The sequence below is a fragment of the Petaurus breviceps genome, unplaced genomic scaffold, assembly GCF_028583685.1.
Source record: "Petaurus breviceps papuanus isolate PSGF00001 unplaced genomic scaffold, PetGlider_PUasm1.0 189, whole genome shotgun sequence".
Classification (NCBI taxonomy): domain Eukaryota; kingdom Metazoa; phylum Chordata; class Mammalia; order Diprotodontia; family Petauridae; genus Petaurus; species Petaurus breviceps.
The window spans coordinates 2,088,374-2,100,909 of record NW_027185809.1 but is presented as its reverse complement, the minus strand read 5'-3'; the positions used below and the strand labels follow the sequence as shown (position 1 = coordinate 2,100,909).

At 41.0% G+C, this 12,536-nt stretch overlaps 1 protein-coding gene across 1 annotated transcript in view; it reads left to right on the top strand.

The window, feature by feature from the left end:
• The first annotated feature begins 2,346 nt into the window (after positions 1-2,346).
• LOC138164124 (protein TALPID3-like) overlaps positions 2,347-12,536 on the top strand; it is a 79,136-nt gene continuing 68,946 nt past the window's right edge. The window contains exons 1-4 of the mRNA XM_069091719.1: positions 2,347-2,384; positions 4,551-4,725; positions 8,531-8,752; positions 12,041-12,188. Of these exons, the coding sequence (XP_068947820.1) occupies positions 2,347-2,384; positions 4,551-4,725; positions 8,531-8,752; positions 12,041-12,188 (583 nt within the window). The remainder of the gene's footprint in view (positions 2,385-4,550; positions 4,726-8,530; positions 8,753-12,040; positions 12,189-12,536) is intronic.

The following is a 12,536-nucleotide window of genomic DNA, read 5'->3' as shown; positions in this document are numbered from 1 at the left end:
GTTCTCATTTCTCTTCCCAGTTTTTCCTCCACTTCTCTTATCTGCTTTTTGAGGTCCTCTCTGAAGTGTAACCAGCTTGTCATTTCCTTTGAAGCTTTTGTTGCAGGAGTTCTGACTTCAGTGTCTTCCTCCTGTTCCATGCTTTGCTCCTTTTTGTCCCCAAAATAGGATTCTAATGTTGGAATCTTCTGTCTGCTTTGTTTCCTTTGCCTGGTCATGTCACCCCTCAGTCACTTGACCCCTGGGCTTTTTGCCACAGTAGGACTCTGCCACCAGACAGGGGAGCTTTCGTCCCAAGCGCTGGGGTTTTCTCAGCTGCCGGAGTTATTAGATGAGTGCCCTTTCTGAGGTCTCCACACGCTCTGGCAAGCTGGACACACACCCCAGGATCTCCACCCTAGACTGCAATCCAGATCCAAGCAGGTTAAAGCAAGAGCTATTACCCCTCAGACTGGTGCTTGGTCCCCTTACACTCTGCAGGCCAGGAGCTGAAGCCACGTGGTGCTGGCTGGCTGTGCTGGCGTCTCAGCGTCTTCTTGTCCTGGGGGCAAAAGCCTTGCACTCCCACTTAATGGGTCCCAAAGTCCAGACTGCACCGACCTCTCACTTTGTCCTTCACATCTGTGTGTTGATAAATCTGGAAACGGCCACAGCTGCTGCTGATCTGTAGTCCCTTTGGCTGAGGCTGGTCAGGCCCGCCCTGGGGCTAAAGCCTAGGTGTGGGGCTGGGCTGGGCTCCCATAGCACAAGCATCCAGCCGGGCTGTCCTCAGCGGGAGGCTAGCTTCTTTGTGTCATTTTGTGGGTTCTGCAGCTCGAAAGTTTGTCTAGAGTCCCCTTTTTTACATGGATTGGGAAGGTGGAAGCCAGAACTGCAGGAAGGTCCTGCTTCTACTCCGCCGTTCTCCCCCCTCCTCCCCTCCCCTGCCAGGTTTCTTTACTGAGTCTTGAAGGATCCTGGGGAATCCAGTAGGAAGAGATGAGGAAGGAGAATATTCCAGGGATGAGAGATAGGTAGTGCTGCAGAGGCCCAGAGATAGAGGATGGAGTTCAGTGTTTGGAGAACAGCAAGGAGACCAGTGTATCTACATTTTAAAGTACATGGAGGTGAGTAAGACCTGAGAAGCTAGGAAAGGTAGCAAGGAGCCAGCTTGTGATGGGCTTTGAATGCAATATAGGATTTTATATTTGATTCTAAAGGGCAATAGGGAATCACAGCAGTTAGTGAATAGTGGGGGGTGGTATGTTTGTACCTGTATTTTAGGAAGAACATTTTGATAACTGAGTGAAGAATGGATGAGAGTAAGGAGAGACTCGAGCCAAGGAGAGTCGCTAGAAGGCTATTCCAGTAGTCCTGGTGTGAGGTAATGAGGGCCTGCTCTAGAGTAGTGACTGTATGAGGGAAGAGAATGGGGTGTATATGAGAGTTGTGAAAACTTGATAGCAGGTTGAACATGGAAGATGGGTGCGAGAAGTTAAGACCTACTGGGGCTGTAAGCCTTAGTGACTTGGAAAATGGTGATGCCCTTGATAGTAATAGGAAAGTTGGAAAGATGGGAAGATTTAGGGGACAAGGTGAGTACTACTTTGGACATACTTGTAGGACATCCGTTTTGAGATATATAAAAGGCACTTGGTGATGTCTAGAGCTCAGGAAAGAGCTTTGGGGTGGATGTAGAAATATGAGAACCATTTCCATAGAGAGGATAATTGACCTAATGGGATTTGGTAGGATCACCAGATGAAGCGTTACGGAGTACAAAAGAAGAGGACCCGGGACACACACTTGTGGGGACACCACAATTAGTTGGTAGATGATCCATTAAAGTTGGTAAAGATCCGTTAAAGAAGAATCAGTTGGAGTAGTTAGACAGGAAAAAAATCCGAATGAGCAGTGTCATAAAAACATTAGAGAAGAGAGAATTCAGGAGGAGAGGGTAATCAGTAGTCATTTTCAAAGAGGTCAAGAACAATGAAGGTTGAGAAAAGATCCTCAGATTTGGCAATCAAAAGATCAGTGGTAACTTTGGAGAGAGCAGTTTCTGTCGAGCGATGAAACTAAAAGCCAGATTGCTGCAGTTTTTGAAGCAAGTCAGAGGAAAAGTGTAGTGGCCTAGTGTAACCTTTCTCAAGGAATTTAACAAGAAAGAGAAGAGGGTTATAGAATGGTAGCTAAACAGTCATGGTTGCATTGAATGAGGATCGTTTTGAAGGGTGTAGGTAACATGGGCATATTTGCACGCAGGAGGTAGAGATTACAGATTAGAAGGAGAATAAGGACAGTGGCAGAAGCAGTCTGCCAAAGAAGTTAGTTGTGAGGAGAGCCTCTTTGTTATGTGAGAAAGCGATGAAGAAAGAGGCAATAAGGAAAGTGTTTGATATGAGGTGAGGAGGAGGGGGGAAAAGGTAGCTGAATGAAATTACCTCAGGGTTTTGTTTTTTGTTTGGTGAAGGATGAGGAGAGGTACCTGGCTGGCAGCATGGAGGTCAAAAATGCCATGAAAATCTTGAGGAGATAAGAATGTTTGGAACAACCTCTATGATTAGTGGAATAGCTTATCCTTTGGGGAAGTCGTCCTGTAGTGACGGCCCAGTTGATATTATGTCAACTTAAATTTGTGATGGACCCAGCCAGAGCAGTTTGGTGATTTCCTCCACTCTGCTAAGCAGAAAATAGATATATGTGAAGGAAGTGCATTGTGGAAATAATCCAAGGTTACGGTTTGGCAAGGCATGATAGGTGATAGGAGAGGGGTGAGGAGTTGGAGTTTGCAGGATAGTGTAGAGTTGAACGGGTTCACCAAATGATTGAGATAGATAAGGGAGGAAGAATATGGCCAGCGTAGGCGTGGTACAATTGGAGATCATGGTGAGGACAAAGAACAGGATTAGAGGCATAAGGAAAATTGGAGTAGTAAAGGATTATAATGAGGTAAAAGTCAGAGCTGGGGTACCCAGATGTGTGGGATACGGAGACCCTAACTCAAATTGACTACTCGGAGACCTCTCAAAGTGAAGGCAGAAAGTTTTATTAGACTCTTGCAAGAAGCGGGCGGTCTAGTCGCTGAAACAGTGCCCAGGAGAGGAGGCCGCTGTCCAGAAGCTAAAGCTGGGTTAAATAAGCAAGGGTTACTTGCCCCTTCCCAAACATTAAGCTAATTATTACTAATGAGGCTCTAATCTTGTTGGATAACATACATAATACTTGAGGTCCACTATGCAAGCCAGTAACAACCTCAGAATACTGAACCCCCTTCAGTCCAACCTAGATATGTCCTTTTCTGGGCCTGAGTGTCCCAAGGCTGCTGTCTGTTTTCTGATTGGTCAAATCCACCTGCTGCTGCCAGCTCCTTTTATTCTACATTATTTCATTTTTAGTATTATCTAGGAGTTCTCTGGGAACTGGGAACCCAACTTCTTCCCAAGGCTACTGCCTCAACTCTTCCCAAGGCTGGTACTTTTTATCAGTAGTCTTGTTTCAGCAATTCTTGCAGTTCTATAAAAACTTAACCCTTTGCTACCTCTTACACTATCATTCCTTTCCCCAAACTAAAAACACTTTTAATTTGGTCTCAATAGTTAATCCAATCAATTGTATTAATACCCAATAGCTCTTACACTACCTTGAAACACACAATGACTTACATATATATATGGAAACAATACTGAAATTAGTTATAAAATATAAGGAAGTAATAAGAATGTATATATGATATTCAGAATGGGGAAACTTCACTGCAAGTTATTCCACACACAGATATGGTGGCACTAGGTCCTTTTGGGGAATCAGAGATTTTGAGCAGTGTTTTGAGTTCTAGTTGGTTCAAATGTATAAAATCAGATTGCCAGTTTTCCTTTCAAATATAGGAAAGGGCTAAGGGGTCAGAGTTTCCCACTCTCCTCTAAGAAAGCTGTAACATCTTAGAGCAGATTCCTTAGAAAGCTTTATGGAAGAGAGAAAACTTGGGTTAAATATGGATGTCTCTGTGGAGAGGGATGAGGAAGGTGTGGCAAATGGCAAGAAAAGCAAGGGAAACGTGAGCAGGGTAAGAAGCACCTGCTGTGTAGGTTTTGGGGAGGGGCGGTTAAATGATATAAACAGGTAGCTTTTGAATGTCAAAGCTGTTTTGTTTTATTTGATGAGTCTTTGAGGACTTATACCTTTAAGGGGGAAAAATCTGAAATATTGAGCACTTGAGTGCCCGCTTAACTTTGTTATGTGAATCTGTAGTTGTTTATATTTATGTTCCTTTATAACTCTGAATTTTTTATATGTGGAAGTCCTCTCCTTTCAGATGCTAAGTTCCTTGAGGACAAAAAGAATGCTTTCTGTTTCTTTTGTATTTTTTATAGTGTCTAGAAATTGTGTCCTACACACAACGGGTTCTTATTTTAATAAGAAATTGTTGACTGGGTAACTTTGGCAGGGATGCCCAGTAGAGAAGGCATATAAGGGGTAAATAGGCAGATTGATTAAAAAAAATTAAATATAATTATTGAAATATTCTTGATATTTTGCATTTAACTTTTTGGGGGTTGTTTTGTTTACAGAGTCCAACACTCACCTACTTTTAAAGAAGTGAAAGTACAGCTTTTAGAAGATGCATGTACAGTAAAAGACCCTATTTCTGTGGAGGCCAAATCGTCATCCAGTGGAATTGATTCTGCTTCGACTGTGGCGGCAGCAACGGCTGCTGCCATTGCAACAGCAGCTCCGCTGATAAAAGTAGGCTTCTCAGCAATCCTCTCCCACAGATTTATAATTACCCTAAATTTAAAGCATGTTTCTAAAAGCTTATACAACAGATGCCTGTGTCCTGCTCCTGACCTGGGGAGGGCCTTGGAGAATTCTTGTTAACTCTGGAGAATAGACTTGCCCGTTTGCTATTTCTTGCTCATCAGTGGTGGTATGGATAACTTACCTCATCATGGTGAGGGTGAACTCAAATGCAGTCATTCTTCGCCATTTGATTTTGGCTTCTTAGCTAACTTTAAATATTTTTATGTATTCTCTGATTTTTAAAGATTTAGTTTTATTCTGAACTTAAACGCCATAAAAAATGAACATTCAAAATACACAGCAAAACTCAAAAAAGTACTATGAAACTATGAGTTTTCATTGCATATAATTTACTTTTTTCAAAGTATGTAATAAATTTTACATGTTAATTTCAAAATTGTCTTGCCTTGTATGTGCTTCCTTCCGAACTTCCATCTTTTTTCTTCTCTGCATTTTAAAAATGTTCCATGTACTTTTTCTTCTTTATTTTTACATTCCTGTTGCTAATGCTTCCTCTCCCTTTTCCTTGCTGCCAATTAGAAACAGTTAAAGAAAGGAAGAAAAAAACTCTTTTAACATGTAAGAATAGTTAAAAAAAAAACCAAATCTGCCTAGTGCCCCAAGTCCTTAAGTGTATGTCTCTGTGCCTTGAATTCGTCACCTCTCTGTGAAGAAGTAGGTAAGACCCAAGGTTTAAGTGTTTTGGAGACATGGTTGCTCATTGTGTTCATGTAAAGTTTTTCAGAGTTGTTTGTTTGTTCTTACATTGTGGTTGTTCAGGTATAAATTATTCTCTTATTTCTGTTAACTTACTCTGTGTCCATTCATACTGCTTGGAAATGATCTTTCACAATTTGTTGTTGCACAGTAATATTTCATTATATCAGCAGACCAGTTTTTCAGCCATTCCTCAATTGATAGGCATCGTCTTAGATGTCAGTTCTTTGCTTTTCCTTTTTTCCTCCTTTAGGATCAGGAAGTTTATTTTGTTTATGACTGTTCTCTTTCTGGTATTATACTTCCTCTTTCTTGTGTTATAGTCTTAAAGTAGCAAAATTTTCGACCTTTTCATGGTACTCTTTAAGTCATTCAGTGAACAAGCATTTAAGCTTGAATATGAGGAGAAAATGGAAATAATCTGATTTCGAAAAGCTTATGTTCTAGCAAGGAAGACAACACATCTTCACTTTTTCTCTGCAGCTAGAAGGATCAGGAAGGGTCTCATTATCATCCTTGTCTCTGCTGGTGTTTATGTCTTTGGTTTCTTGGTATCTAATTTTCCGAACTCTTGTTTCTAGTACCATGTAACGGCAGAGAAGCAGGAAGAATGTATTTGCTTTATCCTTGTACTTGCTGAGAAACCTAGTGTTTTTTCCTGGCAAAATGGTTTCAGATATAAAGGGCCCGCTTGTGCTGTTCTTTTTAGAGCTTGTAACAAAAACAAGTGCTTACTTTGTTGAAAGTGTTTTCTATGTCATTTTGATAAAATGATGTGGTTTTTGTTTATTCTTACATCCCTGGCATAAATCCAGATTGGTTATAATGGGCAATTTGGGGGGGAATGTATCGTAGTCTCTTTGCTAAAATTTTATTTAGCATTTTTGTCATACTCATTTATGAAATTGGTCTATGGTTTTCTTTCTTAGCTTCCTTTCTTCGCTCAGCTTCAGTGCTAACTTCTTCATGAAGCCATTCTTGATCCTTCTAGGTATTCTAATGCTTCTCCTCCCACCATTCTTGGTACCTGGTTATATTAACTTCATCTGTGCACGTATTATTTCCCCCAGCTGAGTGAGGGTCAGGACAGTATTCTTAGTGCCTAGCACAGTGCTCAGCACATAGTAGGGGCTTAAAAATGCCTTTTGGTTTAAATTAGAATAAAAATTTTCCTCTAAATTCAACTTGAATTGAAAATAAGCTATAATTGTTTTTCAGTCATCTTTTTAAACCATAAATGTTTCACTCTTCCTCTTTTTAATTCCACGTTTTTACCTTCACTACATCTCTTATGTACATCCCCTTCTTTCATCTCACGTAGTCATGACCCTGATTTAGGCCTTCATTGCCTTAAACTTGCTCCAGTGTGATTGGTGGCTTCATTTCCTGAAGTCTCTCCTCATCTCAGTTTCCAAAATAATCTCCCTAAATGACAGGTCTGATGATGTCAGGCTCTTACTTAATGAGCTTCAGTGACTTCATCTTTCCTCTAGGCTCAGTTTGGAGCACAGTCTTCTCTTTAGCTTTCTAGTCGAGTTCTTTCCTGCCTTTACAGCCTCTTTACCCGTTAGTGCCCTTGACATCCTCTGTCATCTGGTGACACTGGCCCACTTGCTGTACCTCACATGTGGCACTTCGTTTCCACGTTTGTGCCCTAACTCTGGGCATGTTCTCCCTTCACCTCCACCTCTTAGTCTTCCTGGCTTCCTTCATGACTCAGGTCCCATCTTCTGCCTTTTCTGATCCTTAATAGACCCTTTCTTCCCCCCTCCCCCCCAAAAAACCTAGTGCTTTCTTTCAGGGTGACCTTCATTTACTCTTTGTATATCTTGTGGGTCATATTTGTTTGAGTGTTGTCTTCCTCATTAAAATGTTACTCCCTGGGGGCCAGCTAGGTGGTGCAGTGAATAGATTGCCGGCCCTGGAGTCAGGAAGACCTGAGTTCAAATCTAGCCTCAGACACTTAAAACTTACTAGCCGTGTGACCTTGGACAAGTCACTTAACCCCAATTGCCTTGCCTTCCCCCCTCTAAAAAAGCAAAAAAAAAAGTTACTTCCTTAAGGGTGGAGACTGTGTTCTTCTTTCTTCGTATCCCTGGTGCTTACCATTGTGCCTAGCACATAGGAAGTAGTTGATAAATGTGTTGATTGACTGATTGTAGAATTTGGTACTTGACCTAAATTTTAAAGCAAACTCTTTTTGAGTTTGAGATAGAGGTTAGGAACAAAGGAAAAGGGGTTGTGAACTGTTTGTGAAGCACTTAGCATAGTGCCTGGCACATAGTAAGAGCTTAATAAAGGCCTGTTTCCTTTCTAGAGTTTGGAGGCTAGCCAGTGCAAGGCAGTGAGGTGGGAGATGGAACCTCATGTGAGAAGAAAAGGGAGTAATGTGTAAGAAAAATGGAACGATAGGAAGGGGCCAAATGATGGCAAGCTTAGAGAGAGTAGGGATCCTCAGGAGCACTTTGGCAGCTCTGTGGAGCGTGGACTCGAGGCAGGGTGACCAGATAGGAACCTAGTGATGCTTCAGGCGAGTGGTGATGATGAGGACCTGAATTTGTGTGGTGGTGGAGGGACCAGGGGCTGTTACACTCTCCCTCATCTCCATCTTCTCTTCTTTGAAGGTGACAGCTCAGCTGTCATGTTCTATAAGAACATTCTGAATTCTGTCCCTCCCTTCCAGGCTACCTTGTATTTCATTCCTTTGTGTATATTTGTATCCATTACCTACGTACTTCATCCTGATCTGTTTTTATGTGTAGTTGTCTGTAACCTTAGAATGAAAGCCCATTTTGAGTAGCCTAGAGCAATGCATGTTACAAAGTGGCTGCTTAATAAATTTGATTGTTGATTGATAATTCCCTGTTCTGGGTACAGCACTTGCCCTTGAAGAGTTTCAGTTCTATGCAGGGAGAGACATGACTAAATATGTGCAAAACATATGTAATATCTTACTTGATATGTTGTTGATAAATGTTGATCTGGTAATATTTATACAAGAAATTCTGGTTTTGCTGTATTTTTCTTGTTTTAGGTACAGAGTGATTTGGAAGCAAAAGTTAATTCTGTATTGGAATTACTCAGTAAACTCCAGGAGACAGATAAACAATTGCAGCGTGTGGCAGAGCAGCAGAAAAACATTAAAATTCAGCCTGAGAGATCTTTTTGCCAAGAGCATGAGAAGCAGTTTGACGCGTTTCTAGGGCAGCACCTTAGGCATCTGGAAAAACTACAGCAACAACAATTAGATATTCAGGTATCTTCATTCATGCTAGATTGTGTTGCTATATTTCTTATTACTTTATTATCTTACACTGATAAACAGCCATTATTAAAATCTTTAATGATTGCATATAACCAGTTTAAATTTCTAGTTAATATCTATGAATGTGCAAAAAACTAATATATAAAGAATCTGAGATAATCTCTTTTGAGTTTGCTTCCTTTTTAGACCTTGACACTTTTTTTCCCCAAGTAGTTGCAGGTTGTTTGCCTTTCTTATAAGGATTATGATGATATTAAATGTTTTTTAAATGAGTACCTAACAAGATGAAATTTAATTCCAGAAGTGTTTGTTAAGTACTTATTAAGCACAGCCATGTTATTGTGTGCTGAGGATATAGGTAAAAACACAGCAGTTCCTGGTCTTAAGGAGGTTGCTTTTTTGAGAGGATGTTTTTGGAGGCGGGGAGATGCAAAATAGACACAGGGAAGTAGAGTGAAAAGAAAATTTAGAAGAGAGAAAACAGTAATACCTAGCAGCTGCAGGGAAGGACTGATAAAGGAGGTGGCACCTAACCTAAGCTTTTCAGGAAGACGAGGATTTTGAGAAGTGGAGATGGGTATAGAGTGCATCCCGCCACCCCAGGCTTGCACATTACTCTAGGCCAATGTTAGGGGTGGGAAATGGAGCTACTGAAGAGAAATAGTATAAAATGAAAGCAGGGAGGAACCAGGCTGGGTGGGGTCGCCAATGCCAGCCTGGAGAATTGATATTTGATTCCTTTAAATGATCAGAGCTGTGAAGATATAAAATAGTCAGGAAGTCTATTTTGGCAGCTGTATAGAAGATGAAAGGAGAGACTAGAAACTGCCAAGCAGGGAGATCATTTAAACTGTTATTATAATCTAGGTGAGAGGTAGTGAGTGCCTGAATGAGGGACTCGAATATCTTTATGAGAGTGGAAAAAAGGGAATGGATGTGAGATACGGTGATAGTAGAATCTACAGAAGTTTACAAATAACAGGACAGAGTAATGTCAAAGCAAGAGTCAGAGATGAATCCAATGCAATGAATGATGATGCCGGCAACAGAAATAGGGAAGTAATTTAGGGGAGAAGTTGTTCTGTTTTTAAACTTGTTCCATTTGAGATAGTCATGGGCTATTCAGGAGGTAAATGGCGATTTGTGCCTGAAGTTCAGGAGAAACACGAGGCGAGGACTTAGGTAATGTCTGAGTAGATACCCATGATACTTAACCTCATGGAAACTGATGGGATCTCACGGGGCGTGGTGGTAGACACAGAAGAGGTCAAAACCTTGGGTAATAACCATGCCAATCACGAAGAATTAGCCAATCAACAAGTGTTCGCTAAGTGCCTGTTATGTGTTGGGTAGTGTGCTGGGTGCTACAAATACAAAGGATGAAACAATTCTTACTCTCAAGGGCCTTACATACAAGTACATAGATAAGTATATAGAATAAACATAAAGTGAATAAATAGAAATAAATACGTGGTAGGAAGAGAACGAGGGGAGAAAAATGGGTGTCCTAGCAAGCAAGGGAGACTCAGAAGTGGCATACCGGTTTAGTAGCAGGAATCTTAGCTTGCTTTACCATTGTTTCTCTGTGTTTGGTGGTACCTGACTACTAAAGCCATCAGACTGGTAGTCAGGGGCCCATGTGCTATGTCTTTATTTCCCTGATTTTTACATGAAGCCTTTTCTCATGCCTTCAGCTGCTAGTGCCTCCCCTCTCAAAATTACCTTGTATCTATGTGTCTGCGTATTGTTTCCTTTGATAAATGAGAATCTCCTCAAGGGCAGGGCCTTTATTTTCTCTTCCTCTAGCGATTGCTTAGCAGAGTATTTGCACACAGCAGACAGGTAACAAATGCTTGTGGATTTATTGATCGTATGTTTGGCTATATGCTACTCTAGATGCTAACGATAGAGAATATCAAATACAGGGGATCTTTGGATGATAATTCTGGTTTAGCCTACATTTGCCTATCTGACCTTCAGAACCTGAGCTAAACCTTCCATTTCTAATACGATCGTGCCCAGAACTAAGTGCCTCGGCACTAGGATTTAATAGTGTCTAGAAACCATTTTCTAACTTTAGAATCTTACCATAGTACTAACACGGTCCTTATTAAAGTTGTGGTATATAGTAGTTATCCGTATGCTCTAAGGCATCTCCATCATTCTGGGTCAGATTGGTATCAGACTTGATCTGGTAGTGCAGGTTCAGATCAGAATGAAATGGGGCACTTACACCATCTCACATCCAACAAGAAAGCATGTTGACAGTATCATGGAAAGGATATCCGGCAGGGATTTGGTGTTTGTTCAGTTGGGCGAAGTTTCCTTGCCTCCACTTTTGTCATGGTAGCATGTCATGCCCGAGGAATGAGTTCACTCTAGTGGCTTGGACCAAGTAAATTTTGAAAAAAAGCCCAGCCTGTGTGGATGAAATGTTGCTCCAGAAGATCCCCCCTCTTAGTAGCAAAAGTCCCAGGGGGTTTTCCATCACTGGCCACCACTACTAGACAACTCGGAGTTTGGTGTTACCAGAGGGTTAGCTTGGGCAGTACTGGAAGAATAGCTTAGTACAGGTAAAAGCAAAGACAAAGACAGCCAGAAAAGACAATAAGCAATGGAAGAGTCTCCTGAGTGGTGGCTGGATAGGAACCACGAGGGAGACCAGAAAATCCAGGCATGGCTTTTTCCCTTGGGAAGGACTGAGACTTAAATCTCAGTGACTGGATTTTATAATGAGTGAGGTCATGTTTGTAGTTCGTAGTGGGTTTTCTGATGCAGAGAAGTATGGATGAGCAGGAGCCTTACCAGGAACATCAAGGCCACATTGTAGATGAGGACCTTGGGGAAGTTACCAGTCCTCATTCTAGGTCAGAGTCAGTTATAGTAGGTGTCCAACTTATGGTCCATTGCTAACAGATCAAAATGTAATTGGGAAGTGTTTGACATCATACTGTTGAATTGTTTTTGCTTAACCATTTTTGAGGAATGTACTTTTTTTTTTTTGCCTTTTGGAGGGCAGTTGGGGTTAAGTGACTTGCCCAAGGTCACACAGCTAGTATTTGTGTTAAGTGTTTGAGGCTGGATTTGAACTCGGGTCCTCCAGACTCCAAGGCCCGTGTTCTCTATTCACTGGGCCACCTAGCCACCCCAAGAAGGAATGTACTTTTTAATGGTTTTGTTTGGTTCCAAGTTGGGAAGTGTCTGTAGTCTCAAAACTATTAATCTCTCCTCCCAAAAGATGCAGTTTTTTAAAAGTCATAAAACAATTTTGTCTTCTAGAATCATTTAATTACCTCTGCATTGAACACTGGCAGATTCCAGCCTGTCAATGGGCCACCTTCCAATCTAGTAGAAAAATCATTTGTAAAATCAGAACTTCAACCTAGTAACTGTTCTCATCACAGACACACAGAACTTCCTAGTCAAGGTAAATCGTGTTAAATTCAGTGAGTCACTTCTGATACCGATTCAGTTCTCAGCCTTGATGAATCTCATTTACATTAAATTAGTGTTCTTGCTTTTTTTCTTATTTTCTTGTCTTATGTTTCTATACAAACAAGTAGCAAGTGACTACAATATTGGTGTTAATTAGTCCATATTAATTTTTTGATGTTTCATAAAATTCTTTTTCTTACCTTTTGTGTGCATTAACAAATATTGTCAGGCACTATGTTATGTTTTGGAGATAGAGGTACAAAGAATGAACCAATTTTACTCTAAAGGAGCTATTAATACTTCTTTGGTCAAAATGAGTATGTAAGTCCCAGTTTGTGCA